Here is a 23,133-nt window from a genome sequence, read left to right on the forward strand (position 1 = left end):
GGCGGTTACCATGGTAATTAAAACATAAACGGTAACCTTCACCGTCGGGAATGTTACCGTGGTTTACCGTGACACCGGTAACCGTTACATCCCTAATTTGGAAAACTAGAAAACAGGATATTTTTTTCTTTTGGTGGCTGTAATTTAAAAAAGTAAACAAAAACAGCCCCACCAATTAGTCTCCTAAGATCCCATCATCCAAATGTTAAGATTGCCCAGCCTCCATTACTGTTCACTTAGCTAACTTTGCTAACTAACCATCTAACCATTTTTTTTTTCTTTAGGAGGCTGTAATTTTAAATTGTACAGGTTTAGAAAAAAAAATCATATAAAAACGAAACATTAAACAATATGTACAAGCACAGCCATACAACTAAGCATCGTAACAGCCAAGTATTAAGATAGCTAGCCTCAGGCCTTGCTAACTGTTTGATTTGTCGTTCGTCCCTCAGAATTCCGACAGTTTTTGACAGCATTTAAACGCAGCAGAGTCGTTTGAGCACGAAACAGCAAACAGCGGGACAACAGCAGCAGCTTCAGCAGCTAGCTGAAGAGTTACTGGGCTTTTATTTTTATACGTATAATTACTAGTTGAAACTAGCTAACAAGGCTAATAAACGCTGTTGCCATGTTTAGGAATAAGTCTGCCTGGTTCTCCAGTAGTGCACCACAGGAATGTCACAACTTTTGGGGTAAGTGCTGTCAGCTAGCTAACTGTTAATCTACTATCAGGTCAAGGTTTATAGTAGCCTGTGTTTATTTTAGTTAGCAATCTAAGAGACTGACATTGTGTTAGGTTAATGTTATGGTGAAACAAAAATTTAAGTAAAAACAGTGCCACTTACCAAGATTAGGAATCTGTGCTGCCTCCATGACAGCCAAGGCCAGTAGATATGATGTACTTGGCCTCAGACTCTGACAGATAGACAGACAGACAGCCTCCTATTAGATCTGTAATGCTTGTAAAGCCTATTCCCCTTGATCAAACTTAAATAAAAGTTTCAGCGTAACAGACTGGTGTAGTTTGTAGCCTTAAAACCTGACAATCAGTTAGCATTATGGCACATCCAGTTCCCTCGTCTCAAAGTCAATGAGATTTTTGAACTGTTCAGTTCAGTTCAGTTCATTTTCTTGACCGCTATATCCGTGAGGGTCGCGGGAATGTTGCCGCTTTATCCCCCCCTTTCGGGGGGTTGCGGGGCTTACTGGGGCCAAATCCAGTGTTCATATGGGCGGAGGCCAGGGTATATCCCTGGACGAGTCGCCAGCTCATCGCAGGGCCCTCTGACGGCAGAGGCTGCCACACAAGGTGCCAACTGCGCGTCAGGAGCAATTTCGGGGTTCAGTATCTTGCTCAAGGATACTTCGGCATGTGGCTCAGTTCCGCCCAGGGGAGCCTGGGTCACCGGTCACCTGCTCTACCCACTGAGCCACAGCCGCCCCATATTGAACACATTTGAACTGGTTTTTGGTTAAATGCCTGAAATAAGGTCTGTGGTTACCACAGGCTTAAGATATTTACACATTTTGTTCTACAACATAAAATTCATCATTAAATGTCCCAGAATTTAATTATAATGCGCTTACATGTCTTAAAAATGGTGGTTGCTAACAAGTGGCTAAATGAGACTACAGACTTTAGTTACAAACTATTCTAACTTTAACTTTACTTACAAGTTTATGATACTTACATGTTTTGTTCAGCAAGATAATCTTCACAGATGAACACCACTTTTGTGATTTTCGAAGTGTAAATTAAATCGCTAGACGTAAAAAGCTAACGTTGTGTTTGCCACAGAGATTATTTTCGGCAATAATCGAAAATCCAATTGAAAAGTCTCACAGGCTTTTTGTCGAGGGGACCAGTCTATGCCAGTCTATACATCAAGTCTCCTGAACCACCTGCAGTTCAGCATGGCTCAAGAATTCCTTTACACATTTAAATTGGACCTGCTATTGTCAGTTTGAGCTGGCTTTTTGCTTAAAATAACATTTTTCTTGTAGTTTTGGAGGGTGGGACCATTGCTGGTTGGAGAACAGCAGACTACCTTTTCAGCAAGGACGCTACATGTCCTGACACTCTGAGGTGAGCGTGTTTGAGAGACGAAAAGCTGCACATTTATCATCTAGCAGATCATTTGAAAGTCATGTTTCCATCATTTCTGGTTTTTTCAGGATATTTGAGAGCAAAGATTATCTTTGGAACAAGGTGGTGGTTTTTCACTGCTTGTTTCTGTCCACCTGTGAGAAGAGACAGAGCGTCAAGTCTGTGTGCATTGGTCATTATGTGCTGCCTCCGGCCTCAGTGCAGGAAGGTGAGGACAACTATGTTTATTGATTTGTTGTGAAACATGCTAAATCAGTGGATCCCAACCTTGGGATCTGGACCTGTAAGGAGATCCCAGCATTAGTCTGAAGGGTTACAAGATGGTTAACAATAAAAAAAATAAAAAACATATTTAATCTTTGTTAATACTGGATTGTTTTACCTCTTCGGGCCTCAGAAATATTCAAAGGGATGAGTCATTCGTTTGATGAAAACCAATTTTATGAATTACTCAACTCCTGCCATGTTTTGTCTGATTATCATTTAAGAAGTGAGAAACGTGGTTGGGAGGTTGATTTGGGAGTGTGAAGATGAGCAGTCAGAAGCAGAGGTAAGTACACCAGGATGTTGAATTTACACAAAGGCAGATCATGTAAATTACTGTAAGCTTCTTAGTTTAATTCTGTTTTTCAGGGTTCCCATAAGAGTTTGAGTTACCAGACAGAGGATGAGCACAGTGAAGGAGAAGTCAGCACAAGCAAGTATGTTAAATATTTAGAAACTCAAAAAAGAGCTCAGAAAATTGTAAACCGTCCCGTAAACTAATTTTGCCTTTGATGCTCTTTAAGCAGCTGCGAACCATGTGACACAGACTCATCAGGAAGTGAAGCCCCTTTATGTGGTCATTTGCGGGATTATCCAGTTAGTAACATGTTCACAGGTGAAACATTAATGTTAATTTCATAATTTCAATCATACTGTTCTTTGAGTAAATGTCTGTAGTTGTTTTTGATTAGATAATAAGCGATAACTAACCATATTGAAGATGTGGTGCAATCTGTATTTTTAGATTATGAGACAATCTTTTGTAGGTATTGGAAGTATGTTTTGTATTGTTCAGTGTGTTGACATTATGCTTTTTATTCTGGTGACTTGTTCACTGTAGGGTATGTCAGCATGGACAACCTGCAGAAATATTCAGATGATCTGTGTGATTTCCATCCCGGGTGTGTCCGATGCTCCAACTGTAAAGCCCACTGCTGCTTGCCACACACATAAAGCAGTCGTGCACTCAGAGACAAGCATGTTGAAGAAGAATAAATATCAGTTGTGGTATTAACAGTCACAAGAAATATATATAATATACCAGAAAATGAGTTATGTGTTTGTTTGTTTTTTTATGGTTGCATTGCCCGCTTGCACTGTAGATGTTTACAGTGACATAAAATAAATGTGTACCATGGCTAATGCTGATTTCATTTTGTCCACATTATTTCATTGTGTCTGCTGTTTGTTTTATCCCTCTCACATAGTCCCATTTTGTTCACGTTGCCCAGTGAAATTGAAATAGATAAATGGTACAAAAGGGTAAAATAACTTACATCTGCCTGACAGTGTGTACAATACTGCTCAGTTTCTGATATGACAACGGAGTGACGATACACTTGAATTAAAATTGTTAAGTTGTCCATAAGAGGAGTCAAGTAATTTGTGCACTCAACTAACATACTTACTTTCTAAAGGTATACCTGACCAGACAATGTTTTGTACTTTTTAAGAAATACAGCACAAGGTGGAAAAATCACAGATGACAGACAGCACGAGACAAGTGAGACATATAGAAAAGTGTATTGTAAGAACAAATATACCAAAATGGAAAGGCTTTACAGCTGTTTACAATTTGATTAAACAAACACTTTCTTCAATAAGACATTTTGGCTTTTCTTTTTTTAAAATTGACTTTCAATAAGACATTTGAAATCAGAAAGTTTTCTCTACAATGTAGAAACCATTAGAAGAGGGGGAAAAAAGAAATTGTTGACATATTGTTTCACAATCACATTAGTAATCAGAAAGATGGTTATTTCATACAAAAACAAACAGGTACTATACTCAAAATGGTTTCAATTTAATTAAATGTAAATAATAATAAATAAAATTCTCATCAGATGAAAACAAACTGCTGTACCTCATTCTGTACAGCCTGTTTCCTATTGGACAATCGTATCGGACTGAGCGTAGTATAACGTTAAAGTTAAAGGGTTTTTAATGGTAATCACATCACGGCATATCTATTAGACAGGTTTAATATCAGCCTTTAATTACTAAAAACATAATTTAAATACGTTGCAAAGTAATACAGAGCAATGTGAGGGTTAAATGTAGTTAAATGAGCGAGGTTGAATTTCTTTGCGTGGCCGCGCTCACCCCTGCAGAGTGGACTGTTCCACGGGTCGTTAGCCAATCACATGCTTTGTTTTGGTACCTGCCCTGCTAACAGGAAGGTGTAGCTCGCTCGCTCGCTGCTGTGTGTACTTTGACACCAGCAGGACTGAGGTTTGTCTCTCCGGACTCTTCATCTGTCTGGTTCATGTTCATCCTGCTGTCAGCTCGCTGTCACACCCGTCATGTCGCAGGAGAATCTGTCCGTGGTGCTGCACTCTCAGGGAGACCTGCGGCTGGTAGGAGACCGACACAAACGTGGTCCGTGTACATGTGGCGATTAGTTACACTCGGTGTGACTTCAACTGAATCCAACCTTTCTGCATTTTCTTACAGGAAAACCGTCCCGTCCCTGAGCCAGGACCTGATGGTATGACACTTCTTAACAAGTTACAGGCCACTTCAACAAAATATGTAGACTGTGTGTGCAGGTTATTGTGAGTGAAATTAAATAAACTTCATGCTATACATCAATGCAAATAACTTTGGACAGTCTGTTTCTTATTTAAAAGACACTGCAAGTCAAAATGCTTCCGTTTATTCCCTTAAAGGAAAATACTATAAACTGCTGCTTTTATAGCTTTGAAATGCATTCATGATTTTTCTGAAGATCTTTATCATAATCCATATTCATAAGAAAAATGGTCAGAATCCAAGACAACTTTCCTGCACTTTGTTAATGATCTTAAACAATATACCACTTCCCTATCTAATGTTAAAAACAAAAAAAGCTATGAAGACATTTCAGTAATTAAATCAATATAATATTCTTGTAAAATGTGAATTAAAAATCAAAGATGTAGGAAACAATTGTGACCTCTGGAGTCAGACTGGTCCTCAGAGTCTTTCTGCGACAGGGTGATGAAATGCATACCCTCTGATGAGTAAGTACTGTTTGTCCATATTTTGTACCCAGAGGTTTTGCTCCAGATGCACTCTGTTGGAATCTGTGGCTCAGATGTTCACTACTGGCAGCACGGCCGAATCGGGGACTTTGTGCTCACAAAGCCAATGGTTTTGGGGCACGAAGCGTCAGGACGGGTGGTGAAGGTCGGGTCTGCAGTCAAGCACCTTAAAGTAGGTGAGTGGGTGAGATACCGAAAGCAGTGTCATGGAAGTGGATGTGCTTTTACATTTCAAACAACAATATTTATAATTTTAAATGGTTATATTACATTTGTTAACTCTGGTTACATTACTTACTCTACTTGCGGAGCCATGAATGCATTTAATCACATGCATTCATGGCTCTGTAATGTCATCATTTTGATGCAAGTCCTTAACTCATCCAGTGCTGTTTACTTTTTAGGTGACAGAGTGGCCATTGAGCCTGGTGTGCCCCGCCAGGTGGACGAGTACTTAAAAAACGGACGGTATAACTTGTCTCCCACCATCTTCTTCTGTGCCACGCCCCCCGATGATGGAAACCTCAGCCAATACTACAAGCACAGTGCCAACTTCTGTTACAAGTAACATTTTGTTCATGATTGCACCAGATCTTGCCCAACAACCGCCTGATCTGACTGCCAACTGTTGCTCTTGCCTAACCTTTGCGGTTATCCTTTTATGTCCTTCTTCGTCTTATTCTCTCTCTCTCTGACTTTTTTTTCCAACGATGCAGGTTGCCTGATAATGTGACGTACGAGGAGGGAGCTCTGATCGAACCTCTGTCTGTGGGGATCCACGCCTGTCGCAGAGGTGGCGTGACCCTCGGCAGCACAGTGCTCATCTGTGGTGCAGGTAAAACTTAGACCAAACTATTGAAATTAAATTAAAAGACTTTTGTAGGATTATTCATAATAATCCATCAGTAAGACAAGACACGGCAGGCAGCATTTCAGGGCGCACTGTTAAGGAATACAAACAGAGAGGTTTATTTGAGTAACATGCCCATGCAAGTAAAGAATCAGTTATTACTCTCTGTGAGTGTAGTCACCAAAGCAAGAAGCATACTGACTCAACAAAACTCAAGTCGGGGCACAAACTGCTGAACCTGAACGCACCTCGTAAGAGACTTAATATTTAACAAATCCCTTATGTTGTGAAAACAAGCTAATGAACATTAAAGACAGATGTGTTCAGCAATATCAGGTGAAACAGCAAAAATTGTTCTACAAGGGTAAGTTAAACAGAATAGGTCCAATGTAAATGCTGAGCACACATTATGTCATTGGCTCTTTTTACTCTCTACAGTGGTCATGTTGTTTATTTCCTCTCTCTCCACAGGACCTATCGGGTTGGTCTGTTTGCTCGTGGCCAAAGCAATGGGGGCCTCAAAGGTCGTTATCACAGGTAACACGCGCAGTTTCTAAACGTCCATCTCAGCTGAAACGGCTCATACAGATTCTGTTTGGTCTTTTATTCTCTAATCCACCTCTGCTGCATTCAGATCTGTTCCCAGAGCGTCTGACAATGGCCAAAGAGTTGGGTGCAGACTTCCAGCTGACGGTGAAGAAAGGAGACGGAGCCCAGCAGCTGGCCAAGAGTGTAGAGGACATGCTGGGCGCTCAGCCTCACATTACTATTGAGTGCACTGGTGTTGAGAGCTGCATTCAAACTGCCATTTATGTACGCGTCTTTTTTCCTGTAAAATATCACATAAGGGAAACACTGTACTTTTTACTCCACGACATTTATCTGACAGCTTCAGCTACTTGTCACATTACAGATTACACTACCTACTATATTTAATTAGCATGTAAAATGACCAGTTTTTGTATTACTGTTTTTACTTGAAGTGGAAACAGACAACTTTTCAAATCAAATCCTAGGACGGGTCCAAGTGCTTTTGTAAAGACAGTGTTAGCAACATGGCTACCGCTAGCATCCTGGTTACTGTCCAATGCAAAACAATCGTAAGAATCACAATTGGACCTCGAAACTCTGATCTCAGTGCTATGAAAAGACACGCCAGGTTGTATCAATAAGTAGGTAGGTGTTGTTACTGATCTAGTAGAAAGAAAGAACACGTGGGCATTCACTCTTGTTTTACCTCGGTTTCTGTCACACTTCCTCTTCACCTTCTTTGCCTCCTCCATAAGCGAGATTCGTCATCTTTTGCTGTGTGAGTTTCCACAGTTATTCCAGTTGCTCCATAGTAACATGGTTTAGCGACCTGGGAAAACAATGCCTCTTCTTGTTTTGGTTGCCCAATGGCAGATGTGCTTCCTCGCCGTAATTCTTCCTGAGTGAAAACAAAGTTTATAGGGTACCAATCTATACGTACACTTTCTTCAGCCATTACACTGTGCAATCAGTATTTACTTCAGAAAGATAAGTTGAAGCAAAAAAAGTTGTCTATTTTCAGTTTAAGTAAAGAATTTGAATACTTTCTCCATCACTGCTTGTATTATTGTATTTATTATGTTATACTCAGCCTACTAAATGCCAAAGAGTTTCAGTATCTGCAGATAAAATAATCCAAGTTTTTTTTGTTTGTTTTTCTAAAGTTATATTTGTCTCTTTCCTGTCAGGCGACACGTTCAGGAGGTGTGGTTGTGCTGGTGGGTCTCGGCTCTGAGATGGCCACTGTTCCTCTGATCAATGCTGCTGTAAGAGAAGTGGACATCAGAGGAGTTTTCCGCTACTGCAACACGTAAGATAATGATTAACTGCCCTTCTTATTCTATAAGCAGACGTTTAAAGCAAAGTTGGATGCAGTTCAACTTGTGAGTTTGTTTACAGGCAGTAATAATTAAGTAGTAGGTATCACAGAGATTGAACTCTTAAGTAAAATGTTTGGCTTGCTGTGTTGCAGCTGGCCGATGGCCATAGCCATGTTGGCGTCGGGCAAAGTGAACGTGAAGCCCCTCGTGACGCACCGGTTCCCTCTGAAGCAGGCGGTCGCGGCCTTTGAGACCACGCGTCAGGGTCTGGGGATAAAGGTCATGTTAAAGTGTGACCAGAACGACCAGAATCCCTGATGTGACCCGCTGCAGTGAAGCAAACCTGACTGACTGCGAGCGACTCAGCGTGACGGACACACACTGGACATTGACCCTGAGAAAGATAACGGCTAGTTCAAAGAGACACACTACTAACACAATACTTACTGCTGTACTGCCTGCAGGTCAGAGATGTAGTTGCAACAAATGGTACGAGTTATAATTTTATGATGCTTAACTTTGTTAAACATTTAAATTGTTTTATGATTGTACATAATTTACAAATCTGCTCTTTAAATTTCTGATAGTTGCAGCTACTGTAGTAAAAAAAAGAAAAAATCCTTAATTAAATTAATTTAACAAATTGTCGTCTATTTCATTTTCACACAACCTGCACTACCAGATTGGAGCCATTAGGGGGAACTAGAGACTCAAAGTGAAAACATAGCTGTGTTTTTGTCCCAATAGTACCCAATAGTACATAACAGGTACTATATATAAACAAGTTTAGACAAGTTTTTTTATATTAGCGTGTCATTATAAAGTAAATGTTGATTGCACAATGTAATGGCTATAGAATAATGACACCATTGGTGTTTAGATTGGTTGAAGACTTGAATGAAGACTGACTGGAGATCCAGTCACTTGTACCTGCTTTCATGTGTCCATTATAAAGAGTAAATGAATGAATAAATTCACGTTTTATCCTTATTGTTATTGATAGCTGAGTCAACAATAATGGCGCTTGAAAAGACCAGAGGGGCAAAAGTTGTGTTTACACTTTAAATAAACAAGAACCGAAAATACTTTGCCATTTTATGCCAACAGGAATATCAATCAAACTGCAGCTTGGATACTCCACTGCCAATTAAAGCAAAGTACTCTTTGAAAGATTCAGTACTTTTTAAAGTTCTCAAGGTCTTTATGAAGCTGTCACACCAACTACTGTTAATTTATTGATTCACTTTGCAGCTGTGAGCTTTGTGGGAAGTGTGTACAGAAAGCCAAAACGCATAGCTTTGTTTTAAGAAATACCTGCGTATGTGTGGACAGGGCTAAAGTCAGTCAGAAATAATTTTGACTTCTTATCATTGAAGTTTTTTTCTTTTCTTGGCAGCAGTGGGCTTTCACAGAAACGGATCGGTGCCAAGGCTGCACTTTCATACAGCAAACACATCCTTTTTTTTGAATCTGTCTTCAGTTTGATCCAGTCCAACAAAACCAGCCAGGTTTAGCTCAGATTTTATTATCTTGCCACAATGACATGGTACTACTTTACGAGGCATGCACACAGATAATGTTCATATGGTTAAAATTTACTACAATGCATTGCAAAACCATTACTCGGTGGTAAGGCTTGTTTCTGTCACAGTGTGTGTGATTCACAGTTCTCTCTTTCCCTCTCAGGACTGAAAGCCAACATACAGGTGGGAAGATGTTCGCAGTGACTAAACCTGTGTGTTTTGTTTTGTTTTTTCAACATGAGCACAATACTAGACGAGTTTCTCCTTATGTACAGACATTCTAATACTGCTTATGGCAATGGGACAGCTCACACAACACAGTTACATTCACAATCCACTCATAGTATGCATGAGTTTCAGTCAGGAACACTAAAGATGAACATACAGTAGAGTAGCACACAAAAGAAACTTCATTTCCTCATACATGTGATTTTGATATCAAAAGCATAATTAATGCATGTTAATAGTTGTATTCAGTTGCTTGTTATTTAAATGTGTGTGAGTGTTTGTACATGGGATTTAGAAAAGACTAATCTTGCCATTCAGAGGTTGAACTTGTGTATTGCCGTATGATGACGAAAATCAAAAAGGATATGGCATTTCTCCCATAAACCCCTGCTGCAAGCGTTGGTTTGATTCACATGTACATTATATCAATTTAGCGTATTTAAACCCAACATTTCAAACACTTGACGCATTCCCCTTTTCACTGGCAACTACGATGATATCTGGCATTTAATTGTGTCCCTGCCATCATCACAGACCGCTTTCAGTTCAACAGCAAGATTCAATAAATATTTACAGCTGCGGGCGCCTCCCTCCCCTCTGCCTTCAGTTGCAATATTAGCAAAATATGTATTTACATGAGAAATAAATAAACAGTGGAGAAAATGAAACTATACAAGAAGTATAGTAGAAGTATCATATTGCATTACATGAATATAAAAAAATAAACTGTGATGCATTCGCTCGATAAGTCCGTCCACACAGTCTCACTGGAGTGACACAGAAAAGCACATACAGGACAAATAAATAACACACACACACACACACACACACACACACACACACATACACACACACACAGTCTCTTCAGCTGGTTGGATGGAAAAAGCATCTCATGTCAATAAAATGGCCGATGCATGTTAAGCACAGACGAGGGAAGAGATGATGATGATGATGAAGTCATCAGCTCAAAGAAAAGAAAAAAAAAGAGAAATGAATCGACAGGGAGAAGTGATCCTCCCCCCCGGTCACTGGTCAGTTTGGTTTGCCCCGTAAGATAACCAATCACAACTGATCACAGCCCGTCCTGTGGAGCGGTCCCTGGCCATTGTTTATATGTACATAGGTGTCTCCTGTCCTGTCAGAAGTCTGAACATGGCTGCAGGCATGGTCTTCATGTGAATCTGACATTGAGAGAAAGAAAACAACACAATGTCAGTGAAAAGGCCACAAATGAACAGTGTTTTCTTATTGATATTTAGAAGATGCATAAACCTCATGACTAAATTGATTCATGACTAAAACTGTGTATATTTAGAAAAATAGAAATATTCATACACATTCTTTTTGTCAGATTTATGAAGCTGTGCGTACACCTGATTCTGTTTTATATTCTTTTTCTCTTCGTGAAAACCGGCAGGCATGCACAAGCTTCATTCCCAACTCACAAATATCCATAAATGGACATAGAAGCACTCTGCATATCTACACTTGTGCCGGCTCCACCACTCACTGGTCCCAGAAGAACGGTAAAATAAGAAGCACAATGTGGTTTAACCGTCTGTGTTCTCCAGCAGCACCAGAGCAGCTGTTGTTACGTGCAACCGTTACGCACGGCACATGGACCTATAAATCATCATTAATAATGATAATATCTTCATCATCATTCCTGTAAGTCAGAAGGATGAGCGATGAATAATCATAGAGCTCAAACTGAAACAGACTTTACAAAGTGCTTTGCAATTCAGGATCAAATGAAAAGATGATGGATGGATGCAGGATCTAACAGCTCCCGTGTAAATAAAAATTGATAAAAATTCACTACATGTTCTTCCTTTATAAATACCAGTCCATGTGTGGGAACAGGCGTACACACAGTTTTTTGTTCATCAGGTACGTTCATTCTTCTGGCTCCTGGTATTCATTAGCTGACACTTTCCTGACCTTCGATTTCTTTGGTGTAACTCTACGTTTATATGTTTTAAATATCTATTTATCTCCTGGTTTCTGTTCTGACTTATATTATCCCACAATGCAACATAAAAAGTAGTGTAAAATCAATGGTCACTAAACAAGATTTATTTACCATCTCGCAGCGTGTTCTCGCAGACAGTTCAAAGAGGTAAATTTAGAAGGCAGTTGGGCGAGAGGAACGACCTCAGTGGAGTTTTTGATTTTTCTGTCTTATACACTAAATTTTCCTCTAAACAGAGATCACAGACTACTGAGTAGTAAACAGTAAGTGATTTCGAACCCATGTTTAGACTCCAAACAGAAATTAACTTGACAGATTCTTTCCATCCTTCCACAGCACAGAAACTTCCACCCATATTTGCAGACTTTATTAGCTGTTTGATATGCTTGGCTCTGACTACTCCAGTGATTTAGTATTGCACTTTTGTGGAAGTGCAATACTAAATCACTGGAGTAGTCAGAGCCAAGCATATCAAACAGACTCTGGAACTGTCTGGTCGAGGCAGCACAGGCCGAGATATCCTCACTTTTACTGTCCAAACAAGCTGGATCCTACATTTCCTATAAAGATACTGAATCACTTCTTTTATTGGTCTTCCCCTGCCTGGTAAATGCCTACATCTTTCAAACCTAACGACCCAGTTTGTAATGCAGGATTTCTATTAAAAATGAGTGGTCACCAGGCCGAGCCTGAAATGATCCATCAGGGTTACTTTCTTGCTTTGCTTTAGAAAGTTTCTCTGGAGTCAGGAAGACATTAAACAACTGTTTTCCAAGATCTTTATGGGTAGAGAACCTCATTACTAAATGTGGAACCTGTATACACTCAAATAGGGCTTATAAAAGATACACATACGTAAATGTGTATGTAATTATTCTCTGTGTGTATGTGTGTGTTTGTGTTCATGAGTTTAACCTCTCCAACGGAGTTCGACAGGGCCTGGACAATCTTCTCATGTGCTGTGGCGACCACACTCTGCCCATTGATCTCTATGATCCGGTGACCCACACGGACTCCTCCTCGCTCAGCAATGCCTCCTCGCATCAGACTGCATATCTGACGAGCAAAAAAAAACCATTCACACACACACACACACACACACACACACACAAGAAAAAGTCTTCATGTTAGACGCATTTTGCAAGAATTCAGAGGTATATGCCAGTGGAAGGGTAAAATGTCTGTAGCAATGCTGTGACGGCATCTGAAACTGAGGCTACAACAGATAGTTTATATTTAAAGACAGTGATAAACTGCACATTACATCTATGCTAAATACAATGTTTTTTTTAGCAGGAGTTGCATTAGAGCAAACAGCAATTTATCACAACCCTGCAAACGACACTGTTTCTTCAGTGTATCCAACACAGGGCAAATACAATAATGAGCAGATTAATCTAAACTGAGACAGGAACATACACATGCTGAATGGTACAAGTACGAAATATACCACACTGAATGTTAAAATTCACAATTTAATCACGAAAAAAATAGAAAATCACAAAAAAGTAGCACATTTTAATTATGATTTGAGTAAGGTCGTCAAAAGTGACGATACTTTGATACGTTTTTCGATGCCGCATGTTTAAAATCATTAAATCTCCCTTAATTATAAATACAATAGCATTAAAAGCACCATTGCTATAAATAAAACAGACCCACAATCAGGGTTTCAACCCAAGGCTGCACAGATATTAACTTCATTACCAATGTGTGGTTATGCTTTTAGTGACTCTTTTTTGGGGTTTTTTTAGGTTGTAATTTAAAAGAAGACAAAAATGATCCCATGCCAAGGAGTGTTTTTTGTGTGTGGTGGTTTTGAAAGTAGTATTGAGTATCATTGTATTTCTAATCATATTGTACTGAACTGTACTTAATATTCTGGTATTATGACAACCTTATATCACAGTGACCACCCTACATGCTCCTGGGTAACAAAAATAAGTCAGAACTATACTTACAATGCCGTTCTGGACACTGAAGCCCAGCTGATACTTCAGATCTGGTCTCTTGATGAGGACTGTGGTGACAGGAGGGCAACTGACAATGTTCATCTTCACCTGAACCTGGTTCTTCAAGCCCTTTAACACAAGAGGAACACACAAACATAAAAGTTGTTCAGTTTTACAGAAATCCTGTTTATTTTACAGATTTAACTGCATCTTCAGTGTCTCTGTACCTTAATGATTCCCTGACAGGTGGCAAGTGGCAGCCCCACTAGGCTGGTGTTGTTAATGGACATGATCTGGTCTCCGATGCTGAGCTTGCCAGAGCGAGCGGCTGGCCCGCCGTTCATCATGTTGGCTAAGATAACTGTGGGCAGAATGGAGCCCCAGCCCGACTCCACGATCACCACACCCAGGATCTCCCCTTTACTCTTCTCCAGCTGCAGCTGGAGGTGGAGAGAGAGGAGGAGACAGTTTGTCAGGTCTCATTCTGTACAGAAGCTGACTAACTATAATAACATGACCACAGCACACTGATTGACTGGAGCCTACAATAAAAACATTTCAACACTACTGTGTCTTCATCAGAGTTTTTTTCTGCTGTAGTATATCTAAGCAGCACCTGATTCAGATTCAAATTTGTAAGAATGTGTAAAGAACTCGTTTTTACTTAAAACAATATGAATCCTTTTTAATACCCGTCAGAAAATTCACTTTTTCTCTCTTTTTTCCTTCCTAGTCTGTTCAATGCCCTGACACCCTACCAAGATATCTATCCTATTAATATCTCTGGTTGTGTTAGATTACTGCAGGCAAAGTTGCAAATCAATGAGCAGCACTCCTTTATGGCAATGTTGGATTTATTATTTATTAGTGAATTAATGTGAAGAAATACCACAATCTCTCAAAAAACAGACATAACCACCTGTATATTTTATACATGAATGGATTCTCTCTGAACAATATATATCACCGTAATAATATTAAACTACATATCCACTACGTTAACATATTCAGCAGCTAAAGGACAGTTTCTTTAACAATCAAGTAAATCCCATTTAACTTTCCATAATTGTTCAAATGTGCCCTGCACAGATGTTTGTAAAAAGCATACAGTACATACGTAGATGTGTAGATTAGTATATAGTACTTCAACACTCACACTCAGCAATATGTTGTACAGCCCTTTGACTTTTGTTTAGAGAAGTGCTCTCTAAATAACGTTTTGAATTATATAATACTACAGTATGCCAGACATTAAAGCTGCTACAAGGAACTTCAATTTTTCCTAAATTCTGGCGGCCTCTTTGGACAGAAGTGGTATGAGCACTGCCTCCTGTTGTCAAGATCTTGATCTGGCTGGCTCGTACATTTGTTTTGGAAGTGAGTGACAAAAAGAAGTAAAACATCTTTAATACTATTTCTTCTTGCATGCGTCTTTTTTGAGGCCTTGCTGATGAAGAAAAAAATTAAGCCAATGAGGTTTCAAAGCTTTTGTTCACTGGCGGTGAAACACCTTTGTAGTGTTTAGATATATTTTGTCCATCTTGAAATCTTTTGATCGATATTTTTTCTGTTTTTATCTTGTAAAATTGTTATAAAAACACTTGATTCTTGTATTTTTTTCTATGTATGACACAATTTCAGTGCTTTACATTTACAGATCCAAGTACTGTGCAAATCTCCACACTGTTTTAATGTAGGATACAGTTTTCTGCTCACACTCTTAGATGCCAGCTACTCATGAAGCCTTGTGAAATGAACTTATTCTCAACACAGTTGGTGAAGAAGCTTTATTGCTTCAAGAAAGCCCAGATTCCCCATCATCGCTAAAAATTGCCCATGTGCCTCTGAAATAGCAGCTGTGTGGTGGTGCCCATGCAGCCTCTCTGCTCGTACAGCAGAAACTGTTTCACGGTTTGTAATTCTCTGAAAGCCTCCAGTAATGCTTTCAGCGTACACTGTAAGTTCAAGAGGAAATGCTACAGCGATAATATTAAAAAAAAGGCAAGAGTTGACATGCTCGAAGATTTTACTGTGCCATCTGCCTCTTAATCTGTCTAATTAGTTAACAGCTACTGTATACTTTCTCTGATGGCCCTGCAGCAGGAGTGCGATTTGTGCCACACGTTAAATCTCACAGCGTCTCGTTTTTTTCCGGTACCAACAAACATCTGCAGGAAAATCTTGAAGTTGCAGGAAATGAATGCGTGTTCTGCACATTTAATATACACCAACCTCTTTGCAGTTTTCAGAGTTGGAGAAGTGAATGAGGTCGTCATTGTACATCTCCTGGGTGTTGATGATGTCACTGTACTCCTTCTGGCTCAGGTCCTCGGGGTTGATGCCATTCGCTCTCAGGAACTCCTGATAAGCTACGCTGAACGCCTGGCCGATGGACTGAGCGATTAGCTGGGCCTGCAGGCAGACATAAGCATGTGTTTGTGAGCTTGTTTTGTTAGATCCACAGAAGCTCAGCTTCACTGAGTTATATATAAATAACAATAGAGCGGGGAATGAACATCCGGTGGCATCAAACAATAACAGCATTGAGTTTGCCAAGAATATGTTATGGCATAATATAAATTGATTTTGACTGTCACAAGCTATTTGTTTGCATTGTGAGACAAGAGCAGAAAAGACGGGAGCATTTCCCTGCTGGAGTCTCAATGAGGAGGAATAAACTTTAATGATAACAGCCAGAAAAACTAAATCTACACAAACTAAATGGTCTGTCTTAACTACAGTGATGGAATGATACACAATTTCAGCCACACAAATCAAGGACTTTAAAGCCGTTATTCCCAACCAGGAGGACTCGTACCTAATTGTGAACCCATCATGTCACCCACTGATTTGTGGACTACCATTTTAAAGCATCGAGTCTGGAATTACGTCCTTCACCATTTTGTTTTTTGGAACCAGACGTGACCATATTTGGACGAGTGGGCGGTGCTGGGAAGGACATCCTGTTTGGATCTGACTGAGAACTCGAGATAATTATGCTCTATAGCATACCCTGCTTTATTATCTATTTTACTCTAAATGGGACAATCATTTACAAGATGAACATAATAGTGTATTGAAGAAGACTTGAAACTAGCGACTGAGACCATGAACTCATTGGGAAACTCTTTACTGAGGTAATAATTCAAGTAAGAAGTCGGGTCATTTTCTCATACGCTTACATTCAATTGGACAAGAGGAGTTGCTCCCTGCTAACCATTAGAAAGAATGCACGCTTTAGGCACTTCCACATCGATTTCACTTTCTCTATATTTTAAACAGTCAATGCTCATACCTCTGTGGGTACTTCTGCATTTGCCAGGTAGTACATGGAAAGATTGTGGAGTACCTCAGCTACAAAAATAAAAAAAATGTAGAAAAAATATACATCCACATGTGTTTAAGAAAAAATACCCACACAAATAGGATTAAATGTCAGTGTGAGGTTGATCTTTAGTACGGCTGCTGTCAGAATAGCCAATAAACTCACACCTCCCACCAACCTGAATCAGCTGTAACAACTGACCGCCGTGTGCTGTGATTGAGAATGTGCAAAAACTACTTAAACAAATACAACTTCAAAATAGATTGATACAGCTGATGGATAATCGGTCGCGATATGAGCTTCACTCATGAACTCAAATACGAGAGAGAGATAAACACGACCACCTCTACGATCCGAATGTCTGCTTTGACAGAAATATCACAAGAATGTACACTTTTATAGAACGATCATCCAGTTTATAGTCAGTTCAAATAAACAGATTCCAAACATGGTGGGTGTTTTTGCTGAAGGGCTGCTTTAGCTTATCTGTTAGGGTTGTGGGGGCTGAGTAAAAAAAAACATTGAGGACCTGACTTGCTACCAAGGAGGATAAAAGTTAGGAAAAAGGGAAATTAGTAAAATATGAACTTAAAAACCTGAGGACTTATCTTTGCTGCATCATCTACATCATTTTGCATGCCGTATTCCCCTATTTTCCTTTGTAATTAGATTCTGTACTTGCATATAAATCTCTTGCAGAATCTGCAGACAGTAATGGCCCAAACTCTCAGAATCAATACACTCTGGCTGAGTTTTGCACAACAATAAAAAAACATCAAAACCGGGCAAACACTGCATACAGCCAGCGGAGCCACAATAACAGAAACTGTTTATAAGTTGATGGATGAGCGGCTGAATGGTTCTATTATAACTCTGGCCGGCCTTTAAAACCTGGCAGCAGAATGAGATGAAGAGAGGACAGATTGGAGTCCAGCCTTTATACTGACTGGCAACAGACACTGAGCTGCTGGCTCCTCTGTGCAACATTGTTCATCTTGCCAAGTCTTACTGAATCTGCTTCAACAAGACAAGCAGCGGCTCTCTGTCTTCAAAAAAATAAATTAAAATTTTTAAAAAGCCCAGACAGTTTTCATCATTTCACGTCACTGAGCTGCTGTAATCGCTTATTAAAGGTCACACGGCATTGTTTTTTGAATTTCTATATTTAAGTAAAATTTGTGACATGGCTCAGTAACACGTGGAGCACGGGAATTGAAAAGCGCTTTTATGTAAATCCTGATTTGCACAAAAAGCTTTTTTCTGTTTGGGGATCAATATGTGGAATTCCTCCTGCTGAACTCAAACTGGATCCTGACGGGGATCATTTTAAAATCAAACTGAAACAGTTTTTGAAGAGATCAGTCATGTAGTCTGTTTTGTATTACAGTCTATATCTTATATTGTCCTGTATGTATTTTCTTGTACATTTTTATTGTTGAGTTTGTGTTGTCTTTTTTTGTACGTGTTGTTGAGTATTTATGTATTTAGCGACAGGGATTGGATACTTAGACTATAAATGTTGTGTTGTGTGGCATCAGTTTGTGTTACATACTTGTCATTATACAAATAAATATGAAATAAATAAATACATGTGGAGCAGACACAAAAACAAAATTACTTCTTGGATACAAATTTGAGGAAAAATATGTGAAATATATATGTATACATATAATATATATACGACAATAAATTAATCATAACAAAGCAATAACAATCCTTATCTCTTTACTTTCTGTTAGAGGATGTTTCTTCAAAATGAGTCCAGAAAAACAACTTTTTGACTTCCTCTCAGCTGCTCCTTGTCATTTAAAATGGACAACTACTCTTATTAACGCATGATCAGATACATCAGGTTTGTGAACTTGAAGCACTTACATCTTCAGACTCAAAGACATGGCATATCATCTTGTACTGCTTCTTTGCCTCTGGTGCCCCGGGCGTAGTTTCAATACAGTCCTGGGAGGCTGTGCGTGGCATCCGGCGTCTCGCCATCAGGACCACAATGTTCCCAATGTCTGCGATGTAGGATATAGTACGGAGTGCGTTGTCCATCATTGTCTCCTGTAGGCAAAATCAACCAAAGTCACACACGTTGAAGACAAAATCAACCTTTAAACATCAGGCCACACTTTTATATCCACTGATGAATTTAAAGGCATCATTAGGAATGTCGTAAAGGAGGCATGTAGTAGTTTTCTTGAGAGGCTGCTGTGTTTGAATAGGTGTTTTGATTTATTGTGGATTTTTGTGTATCATTTTATATGTTGTATTTGAATATCTTGTGATTTTGTACGGCTGTTATCTTGGCCAGGACTCTCTTGTAAATAAGATTATCATCTCAATGGGAGATCTTAATAAAATAAAGATAAAATTAAAATATGAATATTTATTTATAATACTCTCCAAGTAATGGTTCAATTTGTGACTTTATAATATTTCACGCAGGATATGAAGACATATTGGATTCACAGCTGTGAGCCGCAAATCAAATAAAATCCACCTGGACCTAAAATCTGGAACAAAATTAAAAAAATATGAACACAGAGACGTTTAATAATTCACTGGACCAACTCCCAAAAAGTCGATGATGTCATAAATGCAGGTTTTTATTTGCTGATTTCCAGTTAATAATGAACAAATGGAATTTATTTACTTTGCTGCAACAGCAAAGCAGTGTCAATCCTGCTCAATGCTTTATTTCTTTGAATTGTGAAAATGTGGATCATTATTCACATTCAGGAGTGACTCAGTAAAGTGAACCGCTAAACTACAAAAAGTAAACTACTCCTGAATCACGGTAGACACCGGCTGCTCCCTATTCTGTTTTACTATCCCCTTATATCTGTACTTCAGTAAAGTTGTAATCTTTTCTACATTCTGATTTTTGCTAATTATCTTGTATGGCCTGTCCTCTTCCAGGTCGACACAGTGGAGTCAAGACTGTGTAACTCGGGCACCACATGGCGATGCCTTGGCCTGCTCAGGCGTCCAAACTCTTCACATATATTTTATATAATTTACTTACATCAGACATTAAATCAATGAAATTTGTAAGCTGTGATTTTGTTGTTCTGTTCTGTACATGCGATATCTACTGCATGTCTGTCAGTCCTGGGAGAGGGATCCCTCCTCTGTCTTCCTGAGGTTTCTTCCATCTTTTTTCTCTGTTAGAAGTGTTTTTTTTCTTCAATATTATAAGTTTTTCCTCACTGGAATCGAGGGTCTAAGGACGGAGGACGTCATTCACGGTACAGATTGTAAAGCGCACCCTAAGGAAAATAAAACAATATACAGTAGGTGTTATAAATATGTGCTGGAGAGTCCAAGATGGAGCCAATAAATAGACAAAATACTCACATCACAATTCCACATTTGAACCAACAAAGTGACGTAATAACACAAATGTCACCACAGTGAGCTTTCTAATTTTGTTCCTCTGATACTACGATAGCTTTCAGGAGTATTTTGCATCTGTAGTAACTATTTCATTGTCATTTTTTATAATTAAAACACAAGTGTGCAGCATTAAAAAAAGTCTGATGGGATTAAAGTCTTACAGTGCACAGATAAATTAGATTTTGAGTACACGTTCATCCGAAAATAATAAACAGGTGTGCAAAATACTCAGGCAGCTTTGGATATCAGAGTTTGTGTTGATGAAACTAAGTGATTTGAACGGTGTAATCGTGTTTGCTCACTCAGTCAAATAATTGTCTTGTGTCATGATGTGGATTTTATGAGGCTTTGTTTCTGAACTATGGAACTGAAATTTAGAGAAGATATGGACTTGAATCTGTGGGTTTGCTGAGAAGAACTCGTTTGTTCATGTTTTATGATAATGTGCTCAATTTCATTTCAGTTTAGTTAACTTCACCTCATTAACTGTGTCTGGTGGTTTTATTCCATCAGCCTAATTAGTGCTGTTGTTCCAGCCCACCTTTGGAGTTGTTCCTATTATGAATCAATGTCAGAAACCACATGCAAGCTACAACGAGGCTTTTGATTGCAAGAACGAGGCTTTTTTCACTCTGAATCTCTCCATTAAGAGAGCCAGGACCAGTGGCAACCAGATGGAAAAGGGAGGAAAATAGACACTGCATTGCAGCACGTTGGTTTCTGCCAGGCGGCTTCCCACACGAACACACACACACACACACACACACACACACACACACACACACACACACACACACACACATACACATACACGGCCAGACAGCAGCTCAGACTGACATACTGCAAATGAATCATCTATCACATATACATTTAACTGTTACTGTGAGCACAAAGCTCTATTTATGATCCAAAGAACTGCAGCGCTCTCAGAAGCATTTCTGCTCCTATCAAAGTCTCTGCCTCCTGTGAAGACTTATTCTTGTGCTTCACACAGCTGCGTATCATGATGCTAAAAGGCAAGAAAACTTTGACAGAGTGAAGAGAAGCTTTGTTAAAGAAAGAAACTTCAAGATGAGAAAATCTGGTGGATAAATGTGATTTTTCATTCATAAAGACCTTCAGAAAGTCAAACTTCAATCTGAATTTTGACTTTTGGACTGTGTGTGTCTGTAAAATAATTGAAAAAAAACCATCCATATTCTACCTCTGATCTATTAAATACATGGCTAATTGAGTACAGATGTGCTCATTACCTTCACTGAGGAGGTTATGTTTTTCGATAGTTGGTTTGTCTGCAGGATTACACAAAAAATACAGAACGGATTCCAACAAAACTTGGATGGAGGATGGGTCTCGCTCTCGGCCCAGAATACACCCCATTAACTTTTGGTGTGGATCTGAATAAAGGGACAGATCCAGGAATTTCTTTTCTCACTTTCTTTCACATTATGAGATTTTCATTTATTTCTCATGGAATAATGCATAGATCTTGATGAAAGAGGTGTATGTCGTTGGCTGATATCTATGAGTGAGTACAATTTGATGCAGATTTGTCAGCAAAACATTGAAAGCAGCCATTTTTGTCTCTCTTTTCCATCATTGCATTATATCATCGTCTGTCTGTGTCCTTCCCAATATAAACAATATAATACCCATTCTGTCAATGTAGAAACTCAGATACTCCAATATCACAATATTTGTCTGCGTCAGTTTCTTTTCATCCAGACGTAAACACTAAAAATGAAGTTTCTGAAAATCTTTCCCCAGAAGGGAGTTTCCCAAAAGGTCTGTTTACAGTGACCTACTTCACAGCTTACATGTGTATGAAAGGCTTCATTTTAAGAAACACCCGCGTACATGTGGATTTCCATTTTAGTTATTTGGATGTCTATATCAAGTCAGTCACACAATATCAATAACCCTCTGGCACCAAAACCCCCACTTATAGATAAATTATATTTATACAGTTTTAAAATGCACATTTCCATGCACTGTCACTATCAATATAAATCCTGCAAGCTGAATTTAATGTAATGTATAGATATGTATACATAAACAGTAATTTACATTATCTGTCCACCTCATGTATGCATATTTATCTTGTCTTTATTCTTTATTTCTTTGGAATACTCTAATTGCATCATCGCAGTACTTGTACTGTGACAACACACAAAACAGCTGAATTATATACAGACTGTTTATACACCTACTTTCTTTTCAGATGTTTTGTGCAGTACATTCCTCTCCCATTCACCATTCTCTAGCCTTTACTAGTTGTTATCTCCTTTTTGTTTAGTTTTTGTTGATCTCATTTCTAGCTGTCTGTCTATTTTTGTGTAAGAACACTGAGAATAATGTGAAACTGGAGTCCCTGCACGTGTACACATACTTGGCCAATAAAGCCGATTCTGATTCTAACGTACAACTATGAAGAAACGTTGCTCTCTGAGTCACCCTCCACGCACAGATGTTCCTGCAGCATTTTTAGGCTTGGCAGAGTTTAATCTCACCCCGAGTCCAACAGAAATCTGACAGTGACGTCATGAGATTAAATAAACAAATAAATAAACTACAATCAGTGATGGCATTTCATAACAAGCAGTGTGTGGCCACAGTTAAGCTGCAGTTATGTCAGCTATGACA

At 39.0% G+C, this 23,133-nt stretch overlaps 3 protein-coding genes across 4 annotated transcripts in view; 2 read left to right on the forward strand and 1 right to left on the reverse strand.

The window, feature by feature from the left end:
* The first annotated feature begins 542 nt into the window (after nt 1-542).
* Nucleotides 543-3,489, forward strand: terb2 (telomere repeat binding bouquet formation protein 2). 2 transcript variants are annotated; one of them, XM_073465116.1, is made up of 7 exons: nt 543-692; nt 2,005-2,086; nt 2,176-2,315; nt 2,596-2,657; nt 2,741-2,808; nt 2,896-2,987; nt 3,213-3,489. In XM_073465116.1, the coding sequence occupies exons 1-7, from the start codon at nt 629-631 to the stop codon at nt 3,323-3,325; spliced, it is 621 nt and encodes a 206-aa protein (XP_073321217.1). In that variant the 5' UTR covers nt 543-628; the 3' UTR covers nt 3,326-3,489. The 2 variants fall into 2 exon arrangements, with proteins under 2 accessions (XP_073321217.1, XP_073321218.1); XM_073465117.1 differs by having other exon boundaries at nt 2,899-2,987.
* Nucleotides 3,490-4,578: 1,089 nt separating this feature from the next.
* sord (sorbitol dehydrogenase) lies at nt 4,579-8,738 on the forward strand. Its single transcript, XM_073464463.1, has 9 exons — nt 4,579-4,728; nt 4,826-4,859; nt 5,406-5,570; nt 5,799-5,958; nt 6,111-6,229; nt 6,716-6,781; nt 6,879-7,057; nt 7,963-8,084; nt 8,247-8,738. The coding sequence occupies exons 1-9, from the start codon at nt 4,675-4,677 to the stop codon at nt 8,410-8,412; spliced, it is 1,065 nt and encodes a 354-aa protein (XP_073320564.1). The 5' UTR covers nt 4,579-4,674; the 3' UTR covers nt 8,413-8,738.
* Nucleotides 8,739-10,701: 1,963 nt separating this feature from the next.
* Nucleotides 10,702-23,133, reverse strand: part of apba2b (amyloid beta (A4) precursor protein-binding, family A, member 2b) — a 69,755-nt gene continuing 57,323 nt past the window's right edge. The window contains exons 9-14 of the mRNA XM_073463730.1: nt 18,970-19,155; nt 16,002-16,181; nt 13,997-14,209; nt 13,779-13,898; nt 12,733-12,873; nt 10,702-11,026 (exon numbers count right to left, since the gene is read on the reverse strand). Coding sequence (XP_073319831.1) covers nt 10,955-11,026; nt 12,733-12,873; nt 13,779-13,898; nt 13,997-14,209; nt 16,002-16,181; nt 18,970-19,155 — 912 coding nt within the window. The 3' untranslated portion in view covers nt 10,702-10,954. The remainder of the gene's footprint in view (nt 11,027-12,732; nt 12,874-13,778; nt 13,899-13,996; nt 14,210-16,001; nt 16,182-18,969; nt 19,156-23,133) is intronic.

Source organism: Pagrus major, chromosome 4 (assembly GCF_040436345.1).
Source record: "Pagrus major chromosome 4, Pma_NU_1.0".
NCBI lineage: Eukaryota > Metazoa > Chordata > Actinopteri > Spariformes > Sparidae > Pagrus > Pagrus major.

What these genes read in the sequence shown, in the direction of transcription:
- sord (XM_073464463.1), top strand. Translation starts at nt 4,675, where the DNA reads ATGTCGCAGGAGAATCTGTCCGTGGTGCTGCACTCTCAGGGAGACCTG. An exon ending in CCCTGAGCCAGGACCTGATG is followed by an intron (nt 4,860 to 5,405) that starts GTATGACACTTC and finishes TTTTGTACCCAG; the next exon opens with AGGTTTTGCTCCAGATGCAC. An exon ending in GTTTTCCGCTACTGCAACAC is followed by an intron (nt 8,085 to 8,246) that starts GTAAGATAATGA and finishes GCTGTGTTGCAG; the next exon opens with CTGGCCGATGGCCATAGCCA.
- terb2 (XM_073465116.1), top strand. Translation starts at nt 629, where the DNA reads ATGTTTAGGAATAAGTCTGCCTGGTTCTCCAGTAGTGCACCACAGGAA. An exon ending in GGAATGTCACAACTTTTGGG is followed by an intron (nt 693 to 2,004) that starts GTAAGTGCTGTC and finishes TTTTTCTTGTAG; the next exon opens with TTTTGGAGGGTGGGACCATT. An exon ending in ATGAGCAGTCAGAAGCAGAG is followed by an intron (nt 2,658 to 2,740) that starts GTAAGTACACCA and finishes TCTGTTTTTCAG; the next exon opens with GGTTCCCATAAGAGTTTGAG.